Source organism: Chrysochloris asiatica, unplaced genomic scaffold (genome assembly GCF_000296735.1).
Source record: "Chrysochloris asiatica unplaced genomic scaffold, ChrAsi1.0 scaffold00207, whole genome shotgun sequence".
Lineage (NCBI taxonomy): Eukaryota > Metazoa > Chordata > Mammalia > Afrosoricida > Chrysochloridae > Chrysochloris > Chrysochloris asiatica.
This window is the reverse complement of record NW_006408725.1, coordinates 916,866-944,563: the sequence shown is the minus strand read 5'-3', so window position 1 is coordinate 944,563 and position 27,698 is coordinate 916,866. Positions and strand designations below refer to the sequence as shown.

Here is a 27,698-nt window from a genome sequence, read left to right as displayed (position 1 = left end):
ACTGGACATATTGTAACCCCTTTTTAGTTATTCCAGTCAGTTCCAGGCAGAAGACAGACTTACAAGCTTTCTATGGTGGTATTTCTGGTTATTCCTCCCTCTACTCTCCCGTGACTGTTTTATAATATAATGCATGGAAAGCCAAGGTTCAAGAGTCAGCCAAGCATCTCAACATTATTCCCCCCCCCTTCCCCATTCCAACCGTGGCATGACAGAATTTTACAAAGCCAACAACTTCTTCCTGAAAAATACCTTTTCTCACCAACATAAATGACAACTACACACATGGACCTCACCAGATGGAAAACATAAGAATCAAATTGACTATATTTATAAGAAGAGACAATAGAGAAGTTGAATCATCAGCCAAACCAAGGTCCAGGGAGGATGCGAAACACACCATCAACTGCTCATATGCAAGTTCACATTGAAACTTAAGAAAATGTTTGCTATTAGGTGCCCCTTAGTCAGTTCTGACTCAGAGATCATATGCATAACAAAATGAAACATTACCCTGTCCTTCATCATCTTCACAATCAGTGTTATGTTTCAGCCCATTGCTGGTGCCACTGTGTCAACGTATCCCCTTGGGGGGTCTTCCTCCTTTTCATTTGATCCTCCACTTTACCAAGCATGATCTCTTCCAGGGACAGATCCCTGAGAACATGTCCTAAATATGAGGGATGAGGTCTCACCATCCTCACATCTAAGGAGCATTCTGGCTGTATTTCTTCTAAGACAGATTAATTTATTTTTCTGGCAGTCCATGGTACTTTGAATATTCTTCACCAACACCATAATTCACATACATCAATTTTTCAGTGGTCCTCCTTATTCACTGTCTAACTTTCACATGCATATATTGTTGTTGTTGTTAAATGCCATCGAGTCAGTTCCGACCCATAGTGACCCTGTATAGGGTTTCCAAGGAGCAGCTGGTGAGTTTGAACTGCAGTTCAAACAGTTTTGCAGTCTGACACATTAACTCACAGCACCACACCAGGACTGAAAATACTATGGCTTGCATCAGGCATATCTTAGTGATCAAACTGACGTCTTTGCTCTTGAACACTTTTAAGATGTTTTGTACAGCAGATCTGCCTAATGCAATACATCCCATGATTTCTTGACTGCTGCTTCCATGAGTGCTGATTATGGATCCAGGTAAAATGAAGTCTTTGACTTTAATCTTTTCTCTTTTTATAATGATATAACTTATTGGTCCAGTTGGGAGAACTTTTGTTTTCTTTACATTAAGGTACAATTCATACTGAACATGGTAGTCTTTGATCTTCATCAATATATACTTCAAGTCCTCTTCACTTCCAGCAAGCAAAGTTGTGTCATCTGCATTTCATAGATTGTTAATAAGTTTTTCTCCAATCCTGATGCCATGAGAGCAAAAATATGACCTTAAGTATATTACACCTGAATTTAGAGACCATCTCAAAAACAGTTTTGATGCATTGAGCATTAATGACCAAAAACTAGATGACTCGTGGGATGACATCAAATAAATACATCATGTTGTTGTTGTTGTTGTTGTTAAGTGCCGTTGAGTCGGGTCCGACCCATAGCGACCCTGTACAGGGTTTCCGAGGGTGTAAATCTTTACGGGAGTATAAAGCCTCATCTTTCTCCCGCGGAGCAGCTGGTAGTTTCGAACCGCTGACCTTAAGGTTCGCAGCCCGATTCGTAACCACTACGCTACCAGAGCTCCTTATAAGAAAGCAAAAGTCATTAAACTTTGGAAGAAACCCCCATCTAAGCTGAAATGCAAAGGGAACACATGAGCAGGCATGTAAGCTTGCTGGCAACCACATTGGTCTACTGGTGAGTGGAAGAGGGGGAAAAGCAGCTATGAAGAAATGGGCTGAGTTCAACCACAGTCCATAGACTCCCGCTGACCCGGAGATGAGAGAGAGCAGAGGAAGGGCTGGTTGGTCCAAAGTGTGGTGAGACCTGGGGACTCCTGAGCCCATTGACAAGGACATAGCCACAGAGGGCTAGAGCTGAGAGTGAAGCATCCAGCTGATGTGAAGTGAGGGGAGATGCACAAGAACACCCAAACCTGCAGATAGTACCCATTTGACCTAGCCTTGATGGCTTGATAATCAGAACTCAACTAGAAGAATATAAAACAACAACAACAACATAAATTTTTGATAATGGAAATGAGGGTAAATTGCTACAATTTGATGAACTTGACCTATACCCAAGTAGGTAGTAACTCTAAATATCAACAGAGAGAGAAGGAGTTTTCACATCAAGTATCAATGCTATGCCCTCTGTACACAGTATAGATAAAGGCTGGGCAACTTAGATATTGGCTACCTAAAATGAGAGGGCGATAAAGGCACGAAGTGATGGCTACAAGGTTTCAAGGGAGAGCTTAGTTTTAAGAGTTTGTGGGGGAAGAAAGAGTCCTCACTAAATACTTTTATCATGTCTAGATGGGTCTGGTAAAAAGAGATGGGGATAAGATTCTTATAATTCAATAGTGAGTAATAGTTATCATGACTAATTGGGACTGTCACAATTATAAAGGTAGTTTTGTAACAAAAATGGGGGAGCAGCTAATTTTACAGTGCAGAAACACAGGACCCTAGGACCATCAAGGGAGAAGAGCACAAGTGGAATGCGAGACCTTATCCAGAGAAGCAGCAATACTAGAGATGGAGGCAGAGATGAGAACATGGAGAGAGGGAGCAGCTGAGGACTCTAGATTCATGGTGAGAGAGGGACTGAGAGCTGGCAGCCAGGAGGCAGACTTGCAGAATGTGCCCTTTGGTGGTTTACATTAGTATATATGCCTGAATGTTTGTTTGTTTGTTTTTAAAAAAGAGCTAAAATGAATAGAGAGAAATACTGTTAACTGATGGTACATGGAGGGGATTATAATCATTAAAATTAAACAAGTTGTATGATTTGTTGATTGTAAAACTGATGATCTGCCCTATAAACTTTCACTCAAATCACAATAAAAACTTGAAAAGAAAAAAAGAAGAAAGTAAAGGCCAAAGTAGATGCCAGAAGAGACTTCAAAGTTTCTCTTGAACATTGATAAGCTAAATACAAGAGCTGAATCCAATGGAGGCAGCAAGATGGCGGACTAGGCAGTAAGGCTACACAGACCCTCTCCAAGAAAGATCAGGAAAACCAAATGAAACAGATGCAGGTGATATAATCCAGGAACCCTGAGTTACAGATGAAGGAATAGAGAAGTGGACTGACTGCTTACTAGGAAAGAAACCTGAATAGGCACTGCAAAAAAAGGGAAACAGACTGGTGACCTGTGAGGATCAACTAGATACAATACAGTAATAAAACTAGTGTGCCACTTCAGAGACAAGACAGCATACGGGCACTGCAGAAACATACTGGTCGCTTGTGGAGATTCCCCAAACTTTCCTGGAGATCAGAGGTGTTACCAGCCCCCACCCACATACACACCTACCTAATAATGCAACCACTCTCCTGGTGGTCAGAGCCGCACAGAGGTGAGCACTGCGACTGTGAGCCCCATCAAAGTGAGTGTGGAGCTATGTGAACCAACCCCAGTGCCTGGATTCAGGTAAGCCCTGCTCCAAACCTAAAGAGCCGGCCCTAACCAATCCTACACTAGAACTCACTAGGAGAGCAGGTGAGCAGACGTGTGGGGTGGGAAGAAGACAGGTGATTTGTTCTAGTTGGCCAAGCGTGGCACTACCATCTTGAACTTCTTTCATGAGTTCTGTTGTATGGTTGCTATAAGTTAGAACCAACTAGATGCCAATTAGCAACAATATCCGGAATTTAAAATAAGATAATTCCTTTATATAAGAAGCTTTCCTATTTCAACAGCACTTCTTTTCAACTACTTTGTAATTACTATGGAAACAAAGACACACACATTCATACACCAGTCTTGCAATTTTAAACCAATTCAATTCTTTTAGAAAAAAACCTGTAGCAGCTTTCCCACCAAGGCTACAATAAGTAAAAGCAATGAACACTGCTACCACTATCCCCAAATGAGGGCAAGATCATTTTGAAAGTGAGATATAAAAATAAAAAAGTGGTGGGAATAAACCCATATGTAATAAAGAAGAAAAAGCTCCTTCTGTACATATTCCCAATCATATGTTAGCAACAAGAAAGATATAAACCAAAACCAAAGCAAAGCAAGCCCATCGCCATCAAGTCTATTCTAAGTCATATAGAAAACCCTTTCAAACACATTTTTAAAAGAAATTTCATGGAAAGCTTTGCTAAACTAAAAATATTCATGATGGTATTGATTTTATTTGAAAGCAGCTGAGAAAATGTAGATTTTGCGTCAGGAAAAGCTCTAAATAAAAAGGTAAATTCAATGACCTGGTTAAGGGAACTCTCAGTGGAAAGCACCTGGCAAGGGCTTTGGAGCTGATTCCCACACATCACTCTCCAGCAGTAGTCAGTAATAAGATAGCCTGAATTCATTAGCAACTTTCACAAACCACAAGCTCAAGAAATACATCAATGATCACCGTATTCTACCATCAGGCCCCTTCCCTAGCCTGGCTGGGGAAACTTTCGTACTTCTGTGCTATTTCTGTAACTACACAGCATTTACATGAGGACTAAATACAGTGCCTCACATATAGTAAAGCTTCAAAGGCTTCCTCTTCCTCCAATCCTACTCATCCTCAGAGGCCTTATTTCCTTCATACTCTCTCCTCTCTTCATTAAAACCCCCAAAACACATGGCTCCACCAACCTCATGTTTTCTCTTAGCCAGGTCTCTTTCTTCTCCTAGATTTTTGAAAGTCTGGGCAAAATCTACCATCTTGATTTCTACCTCTACATATTTCATTTACTCCCTAATCATGTAACTTAAACTACTCTTACCCAGGTCAATAAGAATATCCTGATTGCTAAAACAAAAATTTTTTTTGTTGTTTTAGCCCAATGGGAACTACCCCATTCTAAGTTTACAAGACTTCTGAACAGTACGGTACTGATCTTCATGCCTCCTCTCTCTACAACTTCTGCTTGAGCCTCTTAGGTAGCACATTCCTGGTTTCTTGCTTACACCCATATTTACTAAGTGTATAGAAAGGGGAGAAACAATGACATCTGCTTTACTTACATCATTATCTGTTACACTGTTAGAAAGAAACCAACCAGAAAGGACATAATTTTACTGAATCTGTCCAAGCATTCTTAGAAATAACTTATAAAAGGTAAACTGCAAAAGAAAACACATTTTTTTAAGATAACCTTCCTCTTTGGTTTGAGACCTACTAACTACATATGCTGATAAACACATAATATATTTATGCCCATTCCCTCTTCAGCAAAACCCCATCTTCTCCCCACATAACTACCCACTTACAGACACCATCGATACAGCCATCCACTTGGATACAAATGCACATCCAGACATGCAAACTCATAATGAGCATTCATTATAGTCAATTCAATAAAGTAGGTGGGTAGAAAACTGGAGAGGTATAAGACTGGATGAGTGGGAGAATGAATAAATCTAAATGACAAAAGATAGATTGGGGGAATTATAGGTGGGCAAGAGGGTAAGGCATTAAGGAAGCAATTACGTAATGCTAGAATGATATTACGTATTATATGGTATAAAGAACACTTTGACATTAGTTTTACAACCTTGGATAAACTAATTTTTTGGAGCCTCATCTATAAAAGATGGAGGCTGAGCTAAATAATTTTCTAGAGATCCATTATACCTCCAAAATTTTATGAGTCTACAGAAGAACTTGACTTCAAAACAAATTAACTGCTGCTTTTGTATTATTGTCTTCATTTCTATCTTTGTTTAAATCACAACACTAATGATCATTATGCTTTAAGAACATAGTTCGACTCCTAGCCTTTAAGAAATCTTGTGAGAAGTGCTTCAACTGAAGAATTAAAAATACACAAAACCACAACCTACTTATTGGAGGATGGAAAAGGGACATTTAACTCTGCCTTGGGAGGCTTCATAGAGGAGGTCTTACAGAATGAGGCGTGAAGTAAAGTTTCAGTTGAGGCTTTTTCAGAAAATGTCATAAACTAAATACAACCTAATAGTAAACAAATATAAATAACTGCTAGTAGCCCATTTGTAACACTGCAGGGTAAGCACTGGACTGCTAATCACAAGACTGGGAGTTTAAACCCACCAACTGCTCCTTGGAAACCCTACACAGGTTCACTCTATGTGGGAACTGACTTGACGCCACTTAATAATAAGAACAACAATATCCCATTTATTCTTTTAAAGCAGGTACAGATTGGGAGTTCAAACCCACCAATTGCTCCTTGGAAGCCCTACACAGGGTCACTCTGTGGGGGAACTAACTTGATGCCACTTAATAACAACAACAACAGTATCCCATTTTTCTTTTTAAGTGTGTGCCATCAACAGCATTGTTAATGAAAGTAGTCTTTCCTCAACTGATGGGAAATAATTTAAAAGATGGGAAACTGTAATACTTGTCTTTTCTGATTTACACTTCTGAGATAGAGACTGAGTGATAGTTTAATGCTGCACTGAAATCCTGACACATTGGTGATTTTAAAATGACAACCACCTTGCCATCTGCAGACTCTATCAACATGAGCACTATTTTAGAATGTGAAAATTAACACTCTTCACAAATTAAGTAACAAGCAAATAAACTAAAAAGTGGCCAAATCTTTTTTTTTTTTTTTAAATGGTTTGCTAAAGTACTAGCAATACCCTAAGATATCCCCTAACTGTGAATGTTGCAATGGATAATCCAAAAAATAACCTCTAGTCACATTAGGTTGAGACTCGATACAAATTGAATTGAGTCCTATATTTCTACCCAGTTGAAGAAATAAATACATTTTAAGTAAAAACCCAAGTAACTCACAATTTTCACACTCAGGCTTGAAACTCCATGATCATGCAATTCATCTTCAAATAGGAGAACTTCTTCAAAAAACTTAATTTGTTCTCTGGCTTTCAATTTCTCTGTATCTATATGATCTGTTGTAGGTACAACCTGAAGAAAAAAAATTTTAAATACATAAAACCTTTTAAAAATTAAGGAGCTACAGAGAGACAGAAAAGTAGTTTTCCTTCCTCTTTTTTCATAGAGCCATAGAACACAGTGCTCAATTTGGGGGTCATCAGTAAACATAAAGTATGCCTTGCCACTGAAAAGGTAACATACCGGATAGCTATGTTATAGTTACACATACATGAACATACATACAAATAAAATAAAACTCTGTCTTTCAGACAGATCAGAGTAAAATCAAGTATTCTACTGACTATGAAAAATCAGTGTGATGAACTGCTACTATCATATCAGTTAAATGCAACCTATGCTCAAAAGTCTACTTTTTATATAGCCACTTGGATCTTCAAAAATATTTTTCCATTTAGAATAATGTTATTATATCTTTTAGATTCCCAACCTAGCCCCCCTTAAATCTATAAACAAAATAAAGTGCTTTAAATAATGATGTAAGAGAGAACTTTTAGAAAAATTCTAAAGGACACTGTGACATTCCAAAGGGCTTTGGAGGATGCTGGCAACATCTTCCAACATATGATTTTGTAGCACACAAACACACATCAACAAAATCCAATAAAACAACAATGTCAGACCATAAGCAATTATTAACTAAATGCTATTATTTTGCTTTACTTAACAGCTATGGTTAAGACATTTTTTGACTCATGAATAGAATGACGAGATGACAATAATTTTGAGACACTGAGTAAAATTAGAAGAAAATGATGTTCAAGAGACTGCACAGACTTGGGGAAAGAATGGTCTGAGAGAAAATTAAGTGATCTATGAAGAAATACAAGAATGCAATGAAAACAAAGTATGATTCCTAAGAGGTGAAAAATGCCCACAGTTCTTCCATGTTCAACTGCAGATGACATTGTTAAGCTCGCTGCAATTTAATTCCAAAGTATGTCTGCAGCAGGCACAATACCATATCTGAAGGTGAAAATTACGGATGAGCATACAGGTTAAGTGGGGTGGGGACAGGATAGCTCATAACCAGACCAGTGTATCCCTGGTATGTTTGTAATCTATTTAACACAAACGTTAGTGTCTCTAAAGACTGCCTTATGGCATAAAACTTAAGTTGTTATTATGTGCCGTGGAGTCAGTTCTGACCCAAAGCAACCCTGTATAGGGTTTCGAAGGAGTGGCTGGTGAGCCTGAACCGCCAATCTTGTGGTTAATATTTCTGACTTTCAAAAAATCAACCAGTATTCTATGAATTTTACGATTGTAATAGTATCTGAATCAGTATTTCTCATTAGTAAATGGCTGTTTCACTAATGTTCTCTACATGCTATCAGTAAGTGATTACTGATATCATTAGTTTTGATATGTTCTAATAAAATGTCTGAAAGAGAAAGATGAAAAACGGGTAATACATGGGAAGAGGATATTCATTATATTTAACTCATGTACACAGTACTTAACAACAACAATACTATCTTCTGGGGTCTGGGTGTAGCACTGTATGATAAACACTACACTGCAAACCACAAAGTCCATGGTTAATATCCACCAGATGCTCCTCAGAAATCCCATACAGGGTCGCTTTGAGTCAGAACTGACTTGATGGCACTTAACAACGACAACGTACTATTTTCAAAGAGCACAGGTTGTTAGTACTAGACTGCTAATCATGAAGTCAGCAGTTAAAACCCACTAGCCACTCTGTGGAAGAAAGATGAGATTTTCTGCTCCCATCAAGATTTACAGCCCTGGAAATCCTATACACATACTGTCTTCTGTCATTTCCAAGGACAAATATTATTTTTAAATTTTATACTTCTCATCCCTGTTTCTTCTCCATTTAACTCCTCCCTGAACTGGAGCACTGGAAATAAAAACAAACAAGCAAGCAAAACCCAGCTGAAGTTAGAACAATGAACACTTCTGCCATCCAGTTTTGGTAGAACAAGTAATCCAGACAAAGCCTCTTGCTGAAGACAATTTTAAAAGCTGGAAGGGGAAAAAAAAAACAAAAAAAAAAAACCACACACACACAAAAACCTTTAAAGCATCAAATGGTCAAGGCAGTGAAAATTAGGGAGCTAAAATGTGGAAGAGGAATAAGGCTCAGAAAAGTGAGTCTGAAGTTGGTAAATTTGCACAGGGGTTTCTGCATGGTGGGTCCAGAGGCAAGGCTGGGCTCTGCTAACTTTTGGTGCCATCATTGCTTTCTACTGGGACCTTGAAGAATTCCCTGTCTTACTCCTAATCTGGAATAACACCCTAAAGAGCTATACTTGTTTCCTGCCTTCTAATCCACAGGATTGCCGTTGTTAAGTGCCATTGAGTCGGTTCTGACTCACAGCAACCCAGTATAGGATTTTCGAGAATGGCTGGTGGGTTTGAACCACTGATTTTTAACTTAGCAGTCCAGTGCTTATCCTATAATAGCACACCAGGACTCCACAGGCTTAGTAAACCTCAAACTCTGGTCCAAACTAGGACCATACATGCCAAATCTGGCCTGCCACAGGTTCACCCGCTAAAAATGTTTTTACATATTTAAATGACTGGGAAATTTTTTAAAAAAAGATTTTAAGACACATGAAAATTATATGAAATTCAAAATTTATATAAAAAAAGTGTGAGACAGAGACATGCCCATTTGTTTCTGTACTGTTTCATGTATACCTGCTTCCAGTTACAACAGCAGAGTTGAGTGGTTACAACAAACACTCTTGTTACAAAGTCCAAAGATAGTTTACTATTTGGCCATTTGCAGAAAAAGTTTGTTGATCCATGTCCTATATTACTAAAGTCTTTAAGGGCCTGTCAGAAATAAAGAAAAATTTTCTCTAGTGGAAAACAACATCATTGTAGGCTTTGAACAAAAACAATGAGGCATATTAGGAACCCAGACATAAACCAAAACCAGCAGAAATAACAGACAATAAAAAGACCTGAGGGACTCAAGCAACAAAAATTATGAACCATATAAAACCATAAAAACACAATGCATCCTAGTTCCAAGGAAATAAAAACTAAGGTTGAAAATTTTAGCAAGACACTATGCTGTTGGTAGGTGCTGCTGAGTCAGTTCCAACCCATAGCAACTCTAGGCATTAACAGAACAAAACACTGCCTGGTCCTGAGCCAATCTCACAATTGCTGTCACGCGTGAGCCCATCGCCATAGGCACTGTGCCCATCCATCCTGGTGGAGCTCTTCTTTTTTCCAGACTCTTCACTTTACCAAAAATGATGGTCTTCTCCCGATCCCTCCTGATAGTATGTCTGAAGTATGAGCGATGAAGTCTTGCCATCCTGGCTTCTATGAAGCATTCTGGCTACACTTCTTCCAACACAAATTTGTTCGTTCTTCTAGAAGCCCATGGTACTTTTAATATTCTCCAACACCATAACACAAAGGCATCCATTTTCTAAGGTCTTTCTTATTTATTGTCCAACTTTCTCATGCATATCAGGCTACTGAAAATACCTGTTTGGTCAGACACACCTTAGTCCTTAAACTGACATCTTTGCTCTCGAACACTTTAAAGAGGATTTGTGCAGCAGATTTGCCTAATGGAATACGTCATATGATTTCTTGACTGCTGCTTTTATGGGTGCTTGATGGTGGGTCCAAGAAAAATGGGTCTTCAACAACTTGACTCTTTTTTCATTTTTCATGATGTTATTTACTGGTTCAATGGTGAGGATTTTTGTTTTCTTCACATTAAAGTGCAACCCATACCAAAGGATGTGGTCTTTCATCTTCATCACTAAGTATTTTATGTCCTCTTGGCTTTAAGCAAGCAAGCTTGCATCATCTGCTTATCGCAGGTTGTTAGTGAGTCCTCCTCCATTCCTGATGCCACGTTCTTCTTCATATAATCCAGACCTTTGGATTATTTGCTCAGAATACAGATTGAATACTAGAGTGAAAGAGTATAACCCTGCTACACATCTTTCCTGATTTTAAACAATTCAGTGTCCCCTTGTTCTGTTCCAAGGACTGCCTCTTGTTCCTCATGAGCATAATTAAGTGTCCCAGAATACTCATTCTCCAAAATATTGTCTATAACTTGCCAAGATCCACACTGCTGAAAGCCTTTGTGTAGTGAATAAAGCACAAATAAACATCTTTCTAGTATTCTCTGCTTTCAGCAAAAAAAAATCTGGCGTCAGCAATGTTATCCCCCATTCCAAGTTCTCCTCTGTATCTGGCTTAAACCTTTGGTAATTCCTTGTCAGTGTTATAGTAGTCATTTTTAAATTATCTTTTGCAAAATTTTACTTACATGTGATATTAATGATAGTGTTTGGTGAGTTCCACATGATGCAGGAGTGGGCAAAAATATGGATCTCTGAATGAGTTGGCTAGGTCTTGCAAATTTCTTGCCATAGATGAATGAGTGCCTCTAGTGCTGCATTAATTGTTGAAAGATTTCAATTTGTATTCCTTCAATTCCAGTAGTCTTATTCTTTGCCAATGCTTTCAATGCACTTTGAACTTCTTCCTTCAGTATCATCTGTTCTTGATCATATGCTACCTCTTGAAATGTCTGAACATTAACCATTTCTCTTTGGTACAGTCACTCTATGTGTTCTTCCACCTTCTTCTGATGTTTTCTGCATTATTCAATATTTGGCCATAGAATCCTTCAGTACTGCAATTTTTTCTTCAGTTCTTTTACAGCTTCAGAAATTCTGGGCATTTTGGTTTTCTAATTCCAGGTCAATGCACATTTAATTATAGCACTTGGCTTTGTCTTCTTGAGCTGACCTTTGAAACTTTCTGTTCAGCTGTTCTACCTCCTTACTTCTTCCATTTGCTTTAGCATCTCTATGCTGGAGAGCAAGTTTCAGTGTCTCTTCTGACATCCATTTTGGTCTTTTCCTTCTTTCTTGTCTTTTTTATGATCTTTTGCATTCTTCCTTTATAATGTTCTTAATGTAATTTCCCAATTATTCTGATCTTCTGTCATTAGTATCTAATGTATCAAATTTGTTCTTGAGATAATCTCTAACTTCAGGTGGGATATGTTCAAGGTCATATTTTGTGGACTTGTTTTAATTTTATTCCGCTTCAGTCTGAACTTGCAGAAGTGCATGTAGTGGTCTCTTACAGTCTGTCCCTGGCCTTGTTTCGGCTGATTATACAGATTTTTCCATCATCTCTTTCCACATATGCAATCTATTTGATTTTTGTGTAGTCCATCTGGTGAGGTCCATGTATATCTTTTATGCTGTTTAGTAAAGGTGTTTGCATGGAAGAAGTAACTGATCTTGCAAAATTCTATCATGCAATCTCCAGCATTGTTTCTATCACTAAGGCCATATTTTCCAACTACTGACCATTCCTCTTGATTTACAATTTTTGCATTCTAATTACCAGTAATTATCAATTTATCTTGATTGCATGTTTGGTCAAATTCACTCTGAAGAAGCTGGCAGAACTCTTCAATTTCATCATCTCAGGCTTTAGAGGTTGATGCATAAATTTAAATAATAGTGGTATCAACTGGTTTTCCTTATAGGCATATGAATATTATCCTATCACAGACAGCATTATACTTCAAGATAGGTCTTGACCATGTTCTTTTTGATGATGAATGTGATACCGTTCCTGTTCAATGTGTCACTCCTGGCATAGTACATCATGTGACTGTCAGATTAAAAATTGCCAATACCACTGCTCCATTTCAGCTCACTAATGCATAGGATTATCAATCTTTATGTTTTCCACTTCATTTTTGACAATTTCCAATTTTTCTAGATTCATACATTCCATGTTTTATTTATTAATGGATGTTTGCAGTTGTTGCTCCTCAGTTTTCCATGTTCCAGCAGCAAATAAAGGTCCCAAAAGCTTTACTCCATTCATGTCATCGCAGTCAACTCTACTTTGAGGAGGCAGCTCTTCCCGTCATATTTTGAGTGCCTTCCAACATGAGGTGCTCATTTTCGGGCAATGTTGTTGTTAAGTGCCATCAAGTCAGTTTTGATGCACAGCAACCCTGTATAGGCTTTCTGAGGAGCCGCTGGTGAGTTTGAACTGCCGATCTTGCAATTCAAACCGACCTTGCAGTCCAGTGCTTACTCTATGGTGCCACATCAGCACTCCATTATCTAACATTCTGGTGTTATTCAACATTTAAGTGCTGTCAAGTAGATTCCGACCCATAGCGACCCTGTACAGGGTTTCCAAGGCTGTAAATCTTTATGGGAGCAGAAAGCCTCATCTTTCTCCTGTGGAACCGCTGGTAGTTTTGAACTGCTGACCTTGAGATTAGCAGCCCAATTCATAACCATTATGCTACCAGAGCTCCTTGGTGCTATTCATAATGTTTCAATATTCAATACTGTGGTGTTATCTGACAGTTCCACTGCTATTCAGAGACTAAACATTCAGAAGTAGTCCACCTCTCCTACTTATTAGTCTATCTTAGTGTGGAAGCTCAGCTGAAGCCTATCTACCAGGGTAACCCTGTAGACATTCAAAATACCGGTGACATAGCTTCAAGCATTACAGCAACATGCAAGTTACCACAGTACAACAAACTAACACTCAGAACTATCTACTTATAAAGGAATATGATCAGGTAGGGCCATCTATTGCTTTTCCTGGATAGTTATATTTTACAATACATAAATAATTTAAAATAATGTTCTGACATTTCACCCATGTGATAGCACTTTTAAAACATTGAATAGTGTATGTATACACATACCATATTTTATTTATCCACTCATCAGCTGAAAGACATTCATTGGTTTCTACTTTTTAGTAACTATGAGTACTGCTGCTATGAAGACTGTGCTGTGCCTTCTCAGTATCATGGCCTTGAAGGGAATCTCTTCTTATGCAGGGCTCATAGTTGTTGTGAAGTGCCGTCGAGTTGGTGCTGACCCATAGAGACCCTGTATAGGGTTTCCAAGGAACAGATGGTGAGCTTGAACCACCAACCTTGCAGTTCAAGCGGCATTGCAGTCTGCTGCATTAACCCACAGCGCCACACCAGGACTCCCCATGCAGGGCTCATAGGGATACATTAATATAGAGTTTTAATATGTATTGAGAGTTTTCTGATGCTGTAGAATAAGCACTGGACTGCTAACTGTAAGGTCAGCAGTTCATAGTCACCAGTCACTCCACCGGAGGAAGATGAGGTTCTCTGTGCCAATAAATTTTTAGAGCCTCAGAAACCCTATAAACCAGGTTACTATAAGTCAGAATCAACTCGATGTTAGTAGGTTTGGATTTTTGTTTTACTGTTGTGTTTATCTGTTATACCCATTTTACTGATAACAGTTGTGACTTGGATATATTAAGTAACTTGTCTAACATTATATCAGGTTTAGACATAGTGCAGGCAGAACACCAATCTAAGCTATAAGTCTAACCAAAAGTCCTGTTTGCCTATATAGTTATCCATCTGCATAATTCCATGCCACTAGCTAACTGTTTCTATTTAAATTACCTAATACATTACTAGGGATAGCTACATACTTTGTTTCTTACAGTGATAATAACATTAAGGAAGATTACCATAACTATCAGCCCACACTTTAAGAGTAAAGATTATTCTACTATGTTGTTATTAAGTGCTGTCGAGTCGGTTCTACTATAGCCTTCTTTTATTTTCTGCTAATATTGCATTAGGTTCCAGTGCCTGCCACAATAGAAAATAAGTAGTGGCTGTAAATAAGCTATTACTGGAATGAGAGTACTCAAGACAATTCATGACTCAAAAATAAAAAAATAAGATTTACCTTTAACTTAAATGATTCGCCAAGTAATGTTCCCTTGTAATCCGTTGTAAAGGTCCAATCATATGGTTTAATAACTTCTTTAGAGTGTTCACCTTCCGTCCTCAAATACCAAAATGAGAAGGGTCAGATTCAGTGATGCAGTATATAGATCATGTATGTTCATATATCAAACCAAATTATATTCTACTAATAATCTGAAATACCTACTAACACATCTATTTGTTATAATTCACTAATATATCTTAAGAGTTATCTATACATTTATTGTTATTTAACTTGTCATGTAGATGTGCTAATGTAGATTCTCCAATTAGACTATACATTGCCTGAGAACATGGTTAAAAAACTATACTTCCTTGAATCCTCCAAGGTACCTAGTACATAAAAGACACAAAGTAAACAGTAGTGGATTTAATTATCAAAATAAATACGTTATTAAAAAGTTTAATGTTCCTCAAAATTTAAATGTAAATCTTGGCTAACAGTTTTTCAAAATCAGGAACACTGAAATGTGTTGCCTCTTTACCAGATAATTAATAAATGCTTGAAAAAGTAAACACTGCTTTTGAAAAAGTAGCTCAGCTCAATTGTAACTAAATTGAAAAATTATTCATGCAGAGGGATAACTAAAGCACTACTGAAAAGATTAAAAAACAAAAACTGTAAGATACAATAATAGCCCTGCATTCTAACAAAGCACACAAATCATGAATATTCTTTTCAACTCTTTCCTTTTTTGTTTAACACATAACTGCTCAATTTCTCACCTGCTTTCCTGCCACTCTTCAGCACAGGCTACCTTAAGCATCCCTTGGTAGTTATTTACACATCTCAATGCATCTGTAGCATTGAACTCGATTCCAAAGCCAGAGCCATGCTGGATTCTCAGAACATTGTCTCCAAACATCATTTCAGGGAGAGATGGCATATGCAATTCATCAGCTAGCCTACGTATAACAGGAAGTCAGTTATGATTATTTTATGTCACACTTGGCAATTTTCTTTTTCATCCCAACAGAATACTTCCTGCATTACTACATGAGTTAGACAATGTAACAAATATATTCATAAAGAGTATAAAATGTTTTCACTGTTCATTCTGTGTATATTTTTATAGCACCATACTAGGAACCGGACTAGATTGTTAAATGCCGCCAAGTCGGTTCCGACTCATACAGACCTTGTGTGGGGTTTCCAGGGAGCAGCTGGTGGGTTTGAACCATCAACCTTGCGGTTAGCAGTCCAGTCTTATCCTATAGCACCATACCAAGGTACTGAGCTAAATAAGACAGATAAATATATAAATATATAATATATCAGTTAGCAATAAGTGACATAAGGAAAAATAAAGCAAGGTAAATATGTATGTGGGGAAAGAGCTATTTTAGGTAGGATGGTCAAGATGTCAGTTCTCACATTGAGAATCTGAATCTCAAAACTACCCTGTGAGCTAATAAAGGCTCAGAGAGTTTATGTGGCTCATTCAAGATCATAGAGTTAGTAAGTGATAAAATCAGGCCTTTTTCATTATACTAGCCTGCTTTACATATACTGGGCCTTCATTCAGTTAGCCTCATTACAGAATAAAGTTATACTACTAGATATACTATGGACTCCTGGTGTGGCACTGTAGGATAAGCACTGGACTGTGAACCACAAGGTCAGCGGTTCAAACTCACCAGTTACTCTTTGAAAACACTATAAAGGGTTGCTATGAGTCAGAACTGATTCAACAGCACTTAACAGCAACAACAGATATACTATAAAGTCAGGGGCCAGAGAGACTGTTAATCTGTAAGTATATATATTTTTTAATATTTTAAATAGTTCCCAACAAATATTGAGAAACAATTGGCAACAAAAACTGAAAGACTATATAATGTGGGTTTCTGTTTTTTCTTAAAAACACAAAAACTAAAAAACAAAACTAGGAGGCTGACATCTGCTACATGGCACCAAATGGCTGGAGCTGAGTGGAGGTCATTCCCTTTGAGTTGGTCATGGGCTTTCCACCTGACCACTTCCTTTGCCCTTTAGAATGTTGAGTTTGTAACCCTGAGTATAGAGGTTTTAAGTGGCTGCCTATTACTGCCTTCTGAAATAAGCTGCTATATGTAGAGGTTGAAGTCTAGGTATGGAGCTGTATGATAAGCACTGAACTGGTAACTAAAAAGTCAATGGTTCAAACCCACCAGCCACTCCTCGGAAACCCTATGCAGGATCACTGTGAGTTAAACTGACTCAAAGACACATAACAACAATATGCAGAGGTTGCCATGCTTTGTACTGCATGACCCCCCAACACCTCTGTCAAAACCAGGACTGTGAAGTGGGGAGCCGAATCCCTGAATCTTAGCCCAAGAATTCTGCCCAATATTCTCATGTTGATTTTAAAATAATGACTGATTAACTCACTCTATCTCTTTTCAGAAGTCTGAATGACAGTCAAGACACAGTGCCCAAGAAACACAAAAGAAAATACATGAAATCAAAGCCATGAGGCAGAGTCAAGAGAATACTATTTAAGTAACAGCAATTAAAGCAGATAGAACAAAGCAAAGTAAGAGAAATAAAAGTAGAATACAGACTTCTATAGTTTAGGGGGCCACAAGAATTGTTATTCATTTTCTAAAATAATTGCTAAGTTTAATTATTATCTTGAGTAATATTAAATTCCCATTATTTAAGGCAACCTGAAAATAAAACTAGTGCAGAGATTCCATGGAAGGGAACTTTCCAGTTTACCTTATATATCCAATCTTTTTATTTTACTGACTTTGGAAACTTTTCATAATGATTTATAGACTTTGCTACAATCTTAAAACAGGAAATATAAAGGATAATTTTACCTGTTACTGATGATCAGAGATCACGTGTAACAATCATGTAGGTCAATGTCCTCAAGTGCACTAGAATTGTGTGCACATGTAGCTGATACAGAATATAGGTATCTGTCCCTAAAGCATGCCTCATCCTTTAAAATTTGGTTTCTAATTTATTAGAGGCTAGAAAGCCAATTAACCACTTCTTAAAATTGCATAATAGAGAACATGAAAACTAGCAATTTACTCATTAGAGTGAAGGGTCTACCGGGAGCTTCAAAACTTTCAGTATGCTCTAAGTGAAGCACTATCAGACCCTGAATACAGTACAAGATTTTAGTGCAAGTGTTCTGACAGTTACCAGAATGGATCAAAAGACTTTTTCCTTTTCTTTTTTAAGACTTCTGACTTTTGAATAGCTATTTAGCTATGATTAGTAGGGAAGATAAGGAGTCCTGGTTGTATAATGGTTAAAGTACTCAATAGCACAAACTCATGAGGCGCTCCATGGGAAAGATGTCACAGTCAGCTTATGTAAAGATTGTTGTGAAGTGCTGTTGAGTTGTTTCCAACTCAAAGTGACCCTGAATAGGATTTCCAAGGGATGGCTGGTGGGTTTGATCTGCCCACCTTATGGTTAGTAGTCCACTGCTTATCCTACCACGCCACACCAGGACTCCTCTGTAAAGATTACAGCCTTGAAAACCCTATGGGACAGTTCTACTCTGTCCTACAAGGTTACTATGAATTTGAATCAACTCAACAGCAACAGGGCTTGAGTAAGGATGTTAAAATAATATTAAAGAATATATTCTTATATCAAGGCAAAAAGTACCCATGCATATCCGAAGTCCACAATTACACACTTTCCAATGGACTTAAAGTCCACTGCTAATCAGAGTAACCAAACAAGTCTTTGTATGTATATTTGTATACAGACACACACACATGCTCATATATCTAAAATCATGCATGATGTTAAACAATTTAGATTTTAAATGGAAAAATACAGATCATCAAAGACCCAGCACTTTAGAGAATGAAGATGAGTCCTGAGTGCAGTATAACCGCCGGGCAGATGGCTAAATGCACACACTCCCATGGTTCCATAGACTCTTATTTCTGGCGAACTTTCTCACATAACAACTGTACTGACAGTAGCTATAATGAAAGATAGTAATTAAAGATCCTGTTGCTGTTATGTGCAGTCGAGTCTGTTACAACTCACAGCAACCCTGTATAGGGTTTCTGAGAAGTAGTTGGTGGGTCTGAACTGCTAATTTTGTGGTTAGCAGTCCAGTGATTACCCAACAGAGCCACACCAGGACTCCCTAAGATCCTGGTACTTGTACAAAAACAATTAGCTTTTCCAAAACAATTCTCACCTTATTAAAAGTCTCAACGGGTTATAATGAAGAAAATACAATCACCCAACAAGAGTAAGGTGAGGGAAACTAGCACTTTACTCATGTGGATTACCAAAAGGATTGTACAAATTTAAATTTCATCCTAGAGACGTAATTGAGCAATAAGTGTGAAGAATCTAATAAAATTTACACTCCAACATAAACAATCAGCTTTGGGAAATCTGTCCTAAATATATAATTCCAAATGCATCAAAAAAATCTATATACATTAATATTCATAAAGAAATACTCTGAACATCCAGTTATAAAGAAACAGATGGTTATAGAGTATATCCATGTTATAAAATATTCTGTAACCATTAAAAATATTTACAGAGAGAGGGTAATAATGTGGGGAAAACACACTCGTAGGGAAAAACTGGACATATTGTCTATCTATTTACACCTCTGTGTGTGTGCATGTATGTGCACTCGTAACACTGGTCGGATGTTTTAATTGTTTGTCTTTAGGTTAGTTTGTAAAATGTTTCTGATCATAAAATGTAAGTAAAATGTATTCCTTATTATTGTTGTTAAGTGCCATCAAGTCAATTTCGACTGATAGGGTTTTCAGGGAGTGGCTGGTGGGTTTGAAACACGGACCTTGCAGTTAGCTGTCCAGTGCTTATTCTACAGAGTCACCCCAGGACTCCTGAACTATTGTATTTACCTAGAATTTTTAACATAGTTGTTAAGTACCATCGAGTTGATTCCGACCCATAATGACCCTGTATAGGGTTACCAAGGAGTGGCTAGTGAGCTTGAACTGCCATCCTTGCAGTTCAAACAACTTTGCAGTCTGATGCAATAGCCCACAGTGCCACACCAGGTAGACTTACTGTTCAAAGTTGCCTGAACAGAGAAGTTGCCTGAATGGGTGGTATGTGGTTATGTACAAGGTCACTGTGAGACTCCACAGCACTTATCAACAACAGTTTTCATATGCAATTATACATGATATATAACAAAGAAAGTTACATGGTAAGAAGAAAACTTAAAAAGAGTAACTCAGTTTATAGTTGGCTGAAGATGAATTTTTCCCCCCTTTGTTGTATTTTTCTAATGAGTCTGTAAGAATTGTTTTGTTTTTTTTTAATTAGTAAGCAAAGCATACTGTCAGGATTCCCTTCCTTGGTCACCACCCTCCACCTGGATCATAAAAGCCAGTGCTCCTTGGAGTTCCCGCTCCTGAACTCTTCTTGTTTTTCTGGGTAATCTTCAGATAATTTTATTCAATCCCAAGGCTCTTGGTATCAACTATAAACTGATGATTCCCACACCTAAACCCATAGAAAAGTCACCTTTTTTTTTTTTTAGCTTCGCAGTAAATATATCCAAATGCCTATATTATGACCACACACACTTCACATTTCAGTATTTTCAAAACTAAAAGTATCCTTCATCCAACTGCCCATCCACTCTTTCCCCCAATCTGTTCTTGTTTCCCACCCTGATTAACGGCAATGGTATGCATGCAATAGCCCAAACCAGAAACCTGGACATCCGTGTAGATTCCTCCTCTTTTTTTCCTTCCCCTATCAAGTTCAGGAACTCATCTTTGAAAACTTCTCCTTTCTCCTACAATCTCAGGTCTCCTTACCCATTCCTACAGCCCTCCAATCCACACTCCACATCTCCACCATCGCAATCTTTCAGTGTGTACATCTGATTAACGTCATTTCTCGGATAAAATTACATTTAGTGGCTATCGCTTAACATTAAAAACTCCTTATCCTGGCATAAAATTTCCGTGTCTCGGTTCCCCATGAAGCCTACTTCTCATTTCTCATACTCCCTCTTAGTACAACTTGCTCCAATCACACAGAAACAGTTCCTCAAATCCATCACAGCTCTCCCTCACCTCTTCATTATACTCACATCCCTTCCCTCCCCACGAAACTTTGTTAAGGAATCACAACGACAGCCAAGTTCTCGGTCTTCCTGGTCTCCTCACTTTACACATATCCCCAACCCAAATCCCAGACTCTTACCAAGATGCAGTTCAAGCATCTCAATTACCCAGAGGCCGTGTCCCCTAAGCGATCTCAAATACCCCAGTCCCTATGTCTATCATAAACAATATTCACACAGTATCCTAATTGTCTATTTGTCTCTCTCAGGAGACTGAATTCCTCGAGGCAGAAACTACATTTCATCGTCGCCTATCTTAAGTGCCTGAGTGGTAACGAGTATACCCCGTTTATTAACCCACAAGAAAGGCCACAGCCATCAAAAAGAAATAGTCCAAAGGTGGCGCAGGCTGGGGCGGGAGAAGAGACGTTCGGTGAAGTGAGCGTTCACCAGAACAGTCACGTTCTACGCAAAGCCAGGCGCAAGAAGCTTCAGGAAGGCAGAGCCTGGTGAAGCTCAGCCAGAGGTGCGGAGGTGGGGATCAGATTATCTAGGGATGTTGTCATTCAAGGACGCGAGCTAGGGGACCCAGCCTCGGCCCAGGGGAAGGGGGTAGGGTTGCGTGGAGCTCGCCCAGCTTCTCTCACGCGCCCTGGTTCACGCGCGCCCGAGCCTCACTTCTCCACATCCGCCGACTTCATGATATGGGTCTTGGCAGCCGTCAGCTTCCAGGGCCCGAAGGAGAAGTCCTGGTGGCTACTCTGGAACCCGTGGATCATCATGGCTGAAGCGGGACCCGCGGGGGCCACAAGAACAGGAGGAACCGCGTAAGAAACAGAAGCACCGGGTACCGGTTTCTTCGCTTCCCTCCGGTCCAGCCCCCTCGTCTTCCGAGCCGTTACCATACCCGGCCCCGCCCCCAGCCGGCCGATCCGGACGCAGGTCCCTCCTTTCCGTCTTCCTACGCCCCTTGCCTTTTGCTTCCGGGACCAGCTGTTAACACTACGTGACCTACGCCTTACGTCATGACGCACGAGGAGGGGGTGCTGCAACGCCCTCTGCTCATTAGAAAACGTCATCTAGGAGGATTTTACCCGTCGGCACTGAACAACAGGATTTGGGAAGAAGAGACCAGCGACATAATAAAATTTTATGATAGCAGATCGGTGCAAAGAGGAAATGCCCAACATTGTTCTATGGAGACCAAAAATTAATTCTAGTGTAGCTTGTGTAGGTCCAGTGATTTTAAAATGGCCATCTAGTCTCTACTGACTAAGAGAGTCCTGTCAAAAATTCCATCCTTCAGATAGATACCCAGGGTTTCCCATGGTGAAGACCCCCCAACGAGATGGACTCAAGCGTGGCAACAATAGTGAAGTTGGCCCAGGATCGGGCAGTATTTCCTTCTGCTGTGCATTAAGGACGTTATGGGTTGGTACCGACTCGATGGCACCTAACAATCTATCCCAAGGTGGTGTTATTGCTAGGTGCCATCGAGTCGACTCCGACTCATAGCGACCCTATGCAAAACATAACAAAACTCCCCAGTCCTGCGTCATCCTCAGATTTGTGCCAATCCATCTTGTTGAGAATTTTCCTCTTTTCGCTGATCTTCCACTTTACCAAGCATGATGTCCTTCTCCAGAGACTGGCCCTTCCTGACAACATGTACAAAGTACTCCACATAAAGTCTCGCCATGGTCACTTCCAAGGAGTAATTCAGCTGTACTTCTTCCAAAACAGATTTGTTCGTTCTTCTGGCAGTCCATGGTACTTTCAATATTCATTCTTCAATACCATGATTCAAGTGCATCGATTCTTCTGTGGTCTTACTAATTCATTGCCCAACCTTCCCATATATATGAGATGATTGAAAAGAGCATGGCTTGAGTCAGGCCCACCTTATTCATCAAAGTAACATCTTTCCTCTTTCACATTTAAAGAAGTCTTTTGCAGCAAATTTGCCTAATTCAATACCTCATTTGATTTCTTGACTGCCACTTTCATGAGCATTCGTCATAGTTCTAAGTAACATAAAATTCTTGACAACTTTCTCTGTTTAATCATGATATTATTAAACAGAGAAAGTTGTAAGCATTCTTGGTTTCTTTACATTGAAGTGCAATCCATACTGAAAGCTATAGTTTTTGATCTTCATCAATAAGAATATTAAGTCCTCTTCACTTCCAGGAAGCAGGATTATATCATCTGCATATTACAAGTTGTTACTGAGTCTTCCTCCAACCCTGGTGCCACGTTCTTCTTCATGTAGTTCAGTTTCTCAGATTATTTTCTCAGCATACAGATTGAATAAGTATATCGAAAGTATATAGCCCTGGCACACACCTTTCTTGATTTAAAATCATTTAGTATCCCCATGCTCTATTCAAACGACTGTCTGTGGGTCTACAGATTCCTCATAAGCATAATTAAGTGTTCGGTAATTCCCATTCTTATATTGTTAGCCATAATTTGTTTTGAGTCACAGAGTTGAATGCCTTTACAGAGCCAATAAAATACAAGTAAACATTTTTCTGGTATTCACTGATTACACCCAAGATCAACCTGATGGCAGCAATGATATCCCGTGTTTCACATCCTCTTCTGAATTCAGCTGGAATATCTGGAAGCTCCCTGTCAACATACTACTACCACCATTTTAAAATTATGTTCATTAGAATTTTACTTTCATGTGATATTAATTATATTGCTGGGTGATTTCCGCACTTCTTTGGGTCACCTTTCTTTTGCATGGACACAAATATGGATCTCTTCCAGTCAGTTGGCCAAACAGCTTTCTTCCAAATTTTTTTGGCATAGACTTCACCAATACCTTCAGTGCAGTTTGGACTTCTTCCTTCAATACCATTGGTTCGTTATCATATGTTACCTCTTGAAATGGTTGGACATCAACCAATTCTTTTTGGTACAGTGACTCTGTGTTTTCCCTCCATCTTCTTTTGATGTTTTCTGCATCATTCAATATTTTGACTATAGAACTCTTCAGTGTTACAAGTCAAGGCTTGAATTGTTTCTTCACTTGTATCTTGAGAAATGCTAACCATGCTCTTCTCTTTTGGTTTTCTAATTTCGGATCTTAGACATTTCATCATAATACTGTACTTTGTCTTCTCAAGCTACCCTTTCAAATCTTCTGTTCAACTCTTTTATCTCCCTCCTCATGGCTTCCATTGATTGGCTTTAGCATCCCTACACTGGAAAGAAAGTTTCAAAGTATCTTCTGACATCCATTTTGGTCTTTTTTTTAAAAAAATCTTTCCTATATTTTTAAAAACCTTTGCTTTCATTATGAAGTTTTCTATTTTATCCTGCAACTCCTCTGATCATCGGTCATTAGTGTCTAATGCCTAAAATCTGTTCCTGATATGGTCCCTAAATTCAGGTGGGATATTTTCAAGGTCATATTTTGGCTCTCGTGGACTTGCTTGAATTTTCTTCAGCTTCAGCCCAAACTTGCCAATGAGTAATTGATAGTCTGTTACAGGTGAAAAGGTTGGAGGGTGGAGGCATGTCTGACCTCTGCCTCATAGGAATTGGCTTTGGGCTAATGTTGAGGATGATTCTTCTCACCCCTTATGGAGTCAGAGCAAGTTACACGTCACTTCCATGCCATTTTCACATTTTCAATTCAGTAATTTTTAGAGGACTTTGAAACTAAAATTATTTGAGGATGCAAGGAAATGAACTTCTACAGATACAATTTCAATTTCACACATTCGAAAGATATTTGAACATTGGCAGAGTATTCTTAATGCTTGCTTATTCAAGCACCATCATGTAATAACTGCTTTGTAAAGCTGGTTCTTGAGATGGGAGTAGAGATCACTTAAGAACATCTGGAATTTGAGGGAGAGAGAGAGGGGATCCATTTCAATCATCTTTGGAAAAGGAAGATGGCACTACCAAATCAGACCATCTACTGTACAAGTTTGTCACAATATGGTGCTAAGAACAACCAGCTAGTCATTATTTAGTCATTCATTAAATATAAATTTAGTCATTCAGTAAATATTTCTGACACTTTTTTGAGGGAGCAGAAACTATTTTAGGTACAAGATGAATTTTAAAGAGCACTGAATAAAACAGGCAAGACCCCTTTTGAATTGGAGTTTATACTATCATGGAGAAGACAGATATTAAACAAGTCAACACAAAAATAAAATGTATAATTTTAGATAGCAATAAATCCTGTGCAGAAAGGTAAGCAAGTTAAGTGGAGGAAGTAGGTGTGTGTGTTTGCTGGAAAGGCGGACTGACACAGATGCCGCCATCAGGTGTCCTTTTTGTGGAGGTCACTCACATTCAGTCACAGACCTGAAGATGAGAAGGACAATTCTTTAAAAATCTGAATGCCTAGAGCCTTCCAGGCAGAGGAAACATCAGGTATTCAGGCTCAGAGTAAGCAATGGGCTTGTCACATTTTAGAAAAAGCAAGAAGGCCCTCACAGCTGGAGTGGGGGGAACCGGGAAGAGTTCAGAGAAGTAGCAAGAGATTCAATCATATTGAGATTATGCACAGTCTTTTAAAATATATCTTTGTTAAGCAGAAAGTTCCTTCAGTTGGCCCTCCATATCTTCAGATATTTGGGGTGAGGGGAAGCAATTACATGGTCAAAGCAATCCAAAGGCAAAGAGAGAGCATGAAGTGCTATATCCATAGCATTTACATTGATTGAATTGAGTATTGTAAGAAATCTAGACTAAAAGTATCTGGAAGGATATGGGTAGGTTATATGCAAATAGTAAGCTATTTTATATGAGGGATTTGAGCACATACAGAGTTTGGTATGAGTGGAAGGGTAGGAGGCAGTGGTGATCCTAGAACCAATCCCCTGCAGATAACTAAAAGATGACTGTATTTCTAAATAGCCAATGCCATTTATGGTAAGAATATTCTCTCTTAGATAAGCTAAAATCTGCTTCCTTATTGTTTATATTATTTGAATCTGATTCCAGGCTCTGGAGAACCATGGAACAAGTCTATTCTTCCTTCCTTCCACATTACTGTTCTTATTAAAAAGCAACTTTATGCCTTCCTTTTCTACTTTGCATTCATACATTCACTTATCTATCCATTCATCCATTGCTTATTTATTCAATGAATAATGACATTTCTAAGGTAAATGGCACAGTATTTGGAGAAAGTCACTAGAATAAAAAATAAAATTAAATAAGCTATGATGTTTCCAGTCTCCAGCAATTTTGTTCAAGTCACCAGTGCCTGGAGTCCTGGTCTGGCGCCATAGGATAAGCACTCGATCTCAAGGTCAGTGGTTCAAACTCACCAGCCACTCCTTGGAAACCCTATATAGGGTCTCTGTGAGTTAGGACTGACTTGATGGAACTTAACAACAACAACATAACCAGTGCCAGACGCCAAAGTTACAGAGAGCCATAAGACATTGTCTATAATCCTAAGGAGCTTGCACTCAGTAGAGACAAAGAAAAGAAATGCATGTAATACCATATGACATTTAGGGAGTAAAAGCATGCTTAAATAGGGTGCAGAAGAAGAAGTAATATTCTGTGGCCATTAGAAATGATTCACAAAGGATGTAGTCTCTAAAGTGAGGTTTCAAATAAAAAAATATTTTCACCAAGAGATTCACTTTAAGGAAGGCGAACAGCAAGCAAGTACATAGGCAAAGAAGCATGGGACAGCAAGAAAGAAGAAGTAGTTGGGGACTGCTAGAACATAAAGCATTACTGGGAGAATGGTAGGAGATGAGTTAACAGAAGTAGGCAGGGCCAAGACACAAAGAAAACACATGCTGTGCTAAAGAACTTGAAATTTTTCCAATTTTTCCCATGCTTAGATAAAAGAATATGATGACCTAAACTTGTGTCAAAATAGCCCAGGTGGCACAATTAAGTGCTCCACTACTAACCAGAAGATTTGAACTCACTGCAGGAGAGAAATGCGACAGTCTGCTTTCCTAAAGATCACAGCCTTGGAAACCCTTTGGAGGCCATTCTACTCTGCCCTGTGGAGTTACTATAAGTCAGAATTGACTTGATGACAATGGAGTTGTGTCTTCCAAATGAGAATCCCATATCCCAGCTGGTGTACAAAATGCACTGGAATGGATAAAAGAAATATCAGCTTGTCTATGTTAATCTCATCATTCTTAGTTTAATTTCTGTATATGCTTCCTAATATACATAATATACCATGCATTTTACTTGTAAATAAAATTTGGATGCATGCTCCATTTTTAAACCCATATTAATGAATTCTGATCCAAAGACCTGAGTTGAAGACAGTGGTGGTGGTGTTGTTAAGTACCGTGGAGTCGGTTCCGACTCATAGTGACCCTGCACAGGGTTTCCGAGGCTGTAATCTTTACGGGACCAGAAAGCCTCATCTTTCTCCCACAGAACGACTGGTAGTTTCGAACTGCCAACCTTGAGGTTAGCAGCCCGATTCGTAACTACTATGCTGCCAGAGTGTCAGTGGTAGAGACGATAAAGTGAAGAAAACAGATATGGGAATGGATGAGGTGATTGATTGGACGTAAGGGGAGAAATATCCCACTGTAGCCTGGTGATCATAAAACCATGATCAGGATATTGGTCCAGGCACTGTGTATTGTGTGATGACAAAGAAGGACAGGAACTATTAGGAGAAAAGATACGGTCTTATTGGCATATCTAGGAGTTATTGTGGAGTCCTGGTATGGCGCAGCTGTTCAAACACACCAGTCTCTCCTCAGAAACCCTGTACAGGGTTGCTATGAGTCATAACCAACTCAACGGTGATTGACAACAAGAAGACATATCGTGGGTTCAGTTCCAGATCACCACAATAAAGCAAATATCGCAATAAAGCAAGTCACATGAACTTTG

The 27,698-nt window shown here is 38.8% G+C and overlaps 1 protein-coding gene across 1 annotated transcript in view; it reads right to left on the bottom strand.

Annotated features, from left to right (window-relative positions):
• The window catches only part of TIPRL (TIP41, TOR signaling pathway regulator-like (S. cerevisiae)), a 29,683-nt gene extending 7,838 nt beyond the window's left edge, over positions 1–21,845 (bottom strand). The window contains exons 1-4 of the mRNA XM_006872625.1: positions 21,510–21,845; positions 15,520–15,699; positions 14,753–14,852; positions 6,876–7,007 (exon numbers count right to left, since the gene is read on the bottom strand). Coding sequence (XP_006872687.1) covers positions 6,876–7,007; positions 14,753–14,852; positions 15,520–15,699; positions 21,510–21,736 — 639 coding nt within the window. The 5' untranslated portion in view covers positions 21,737–21,845. The remainder of the gene's footprint in view (positions 1–6,875; positions 7,008–14,752; positions 14,853–15,519; positions 15,700–21,509) is intronic.
• Between the last annotated feature and the right edge of the window lie 5,853 nt (positions 21,846–27,698).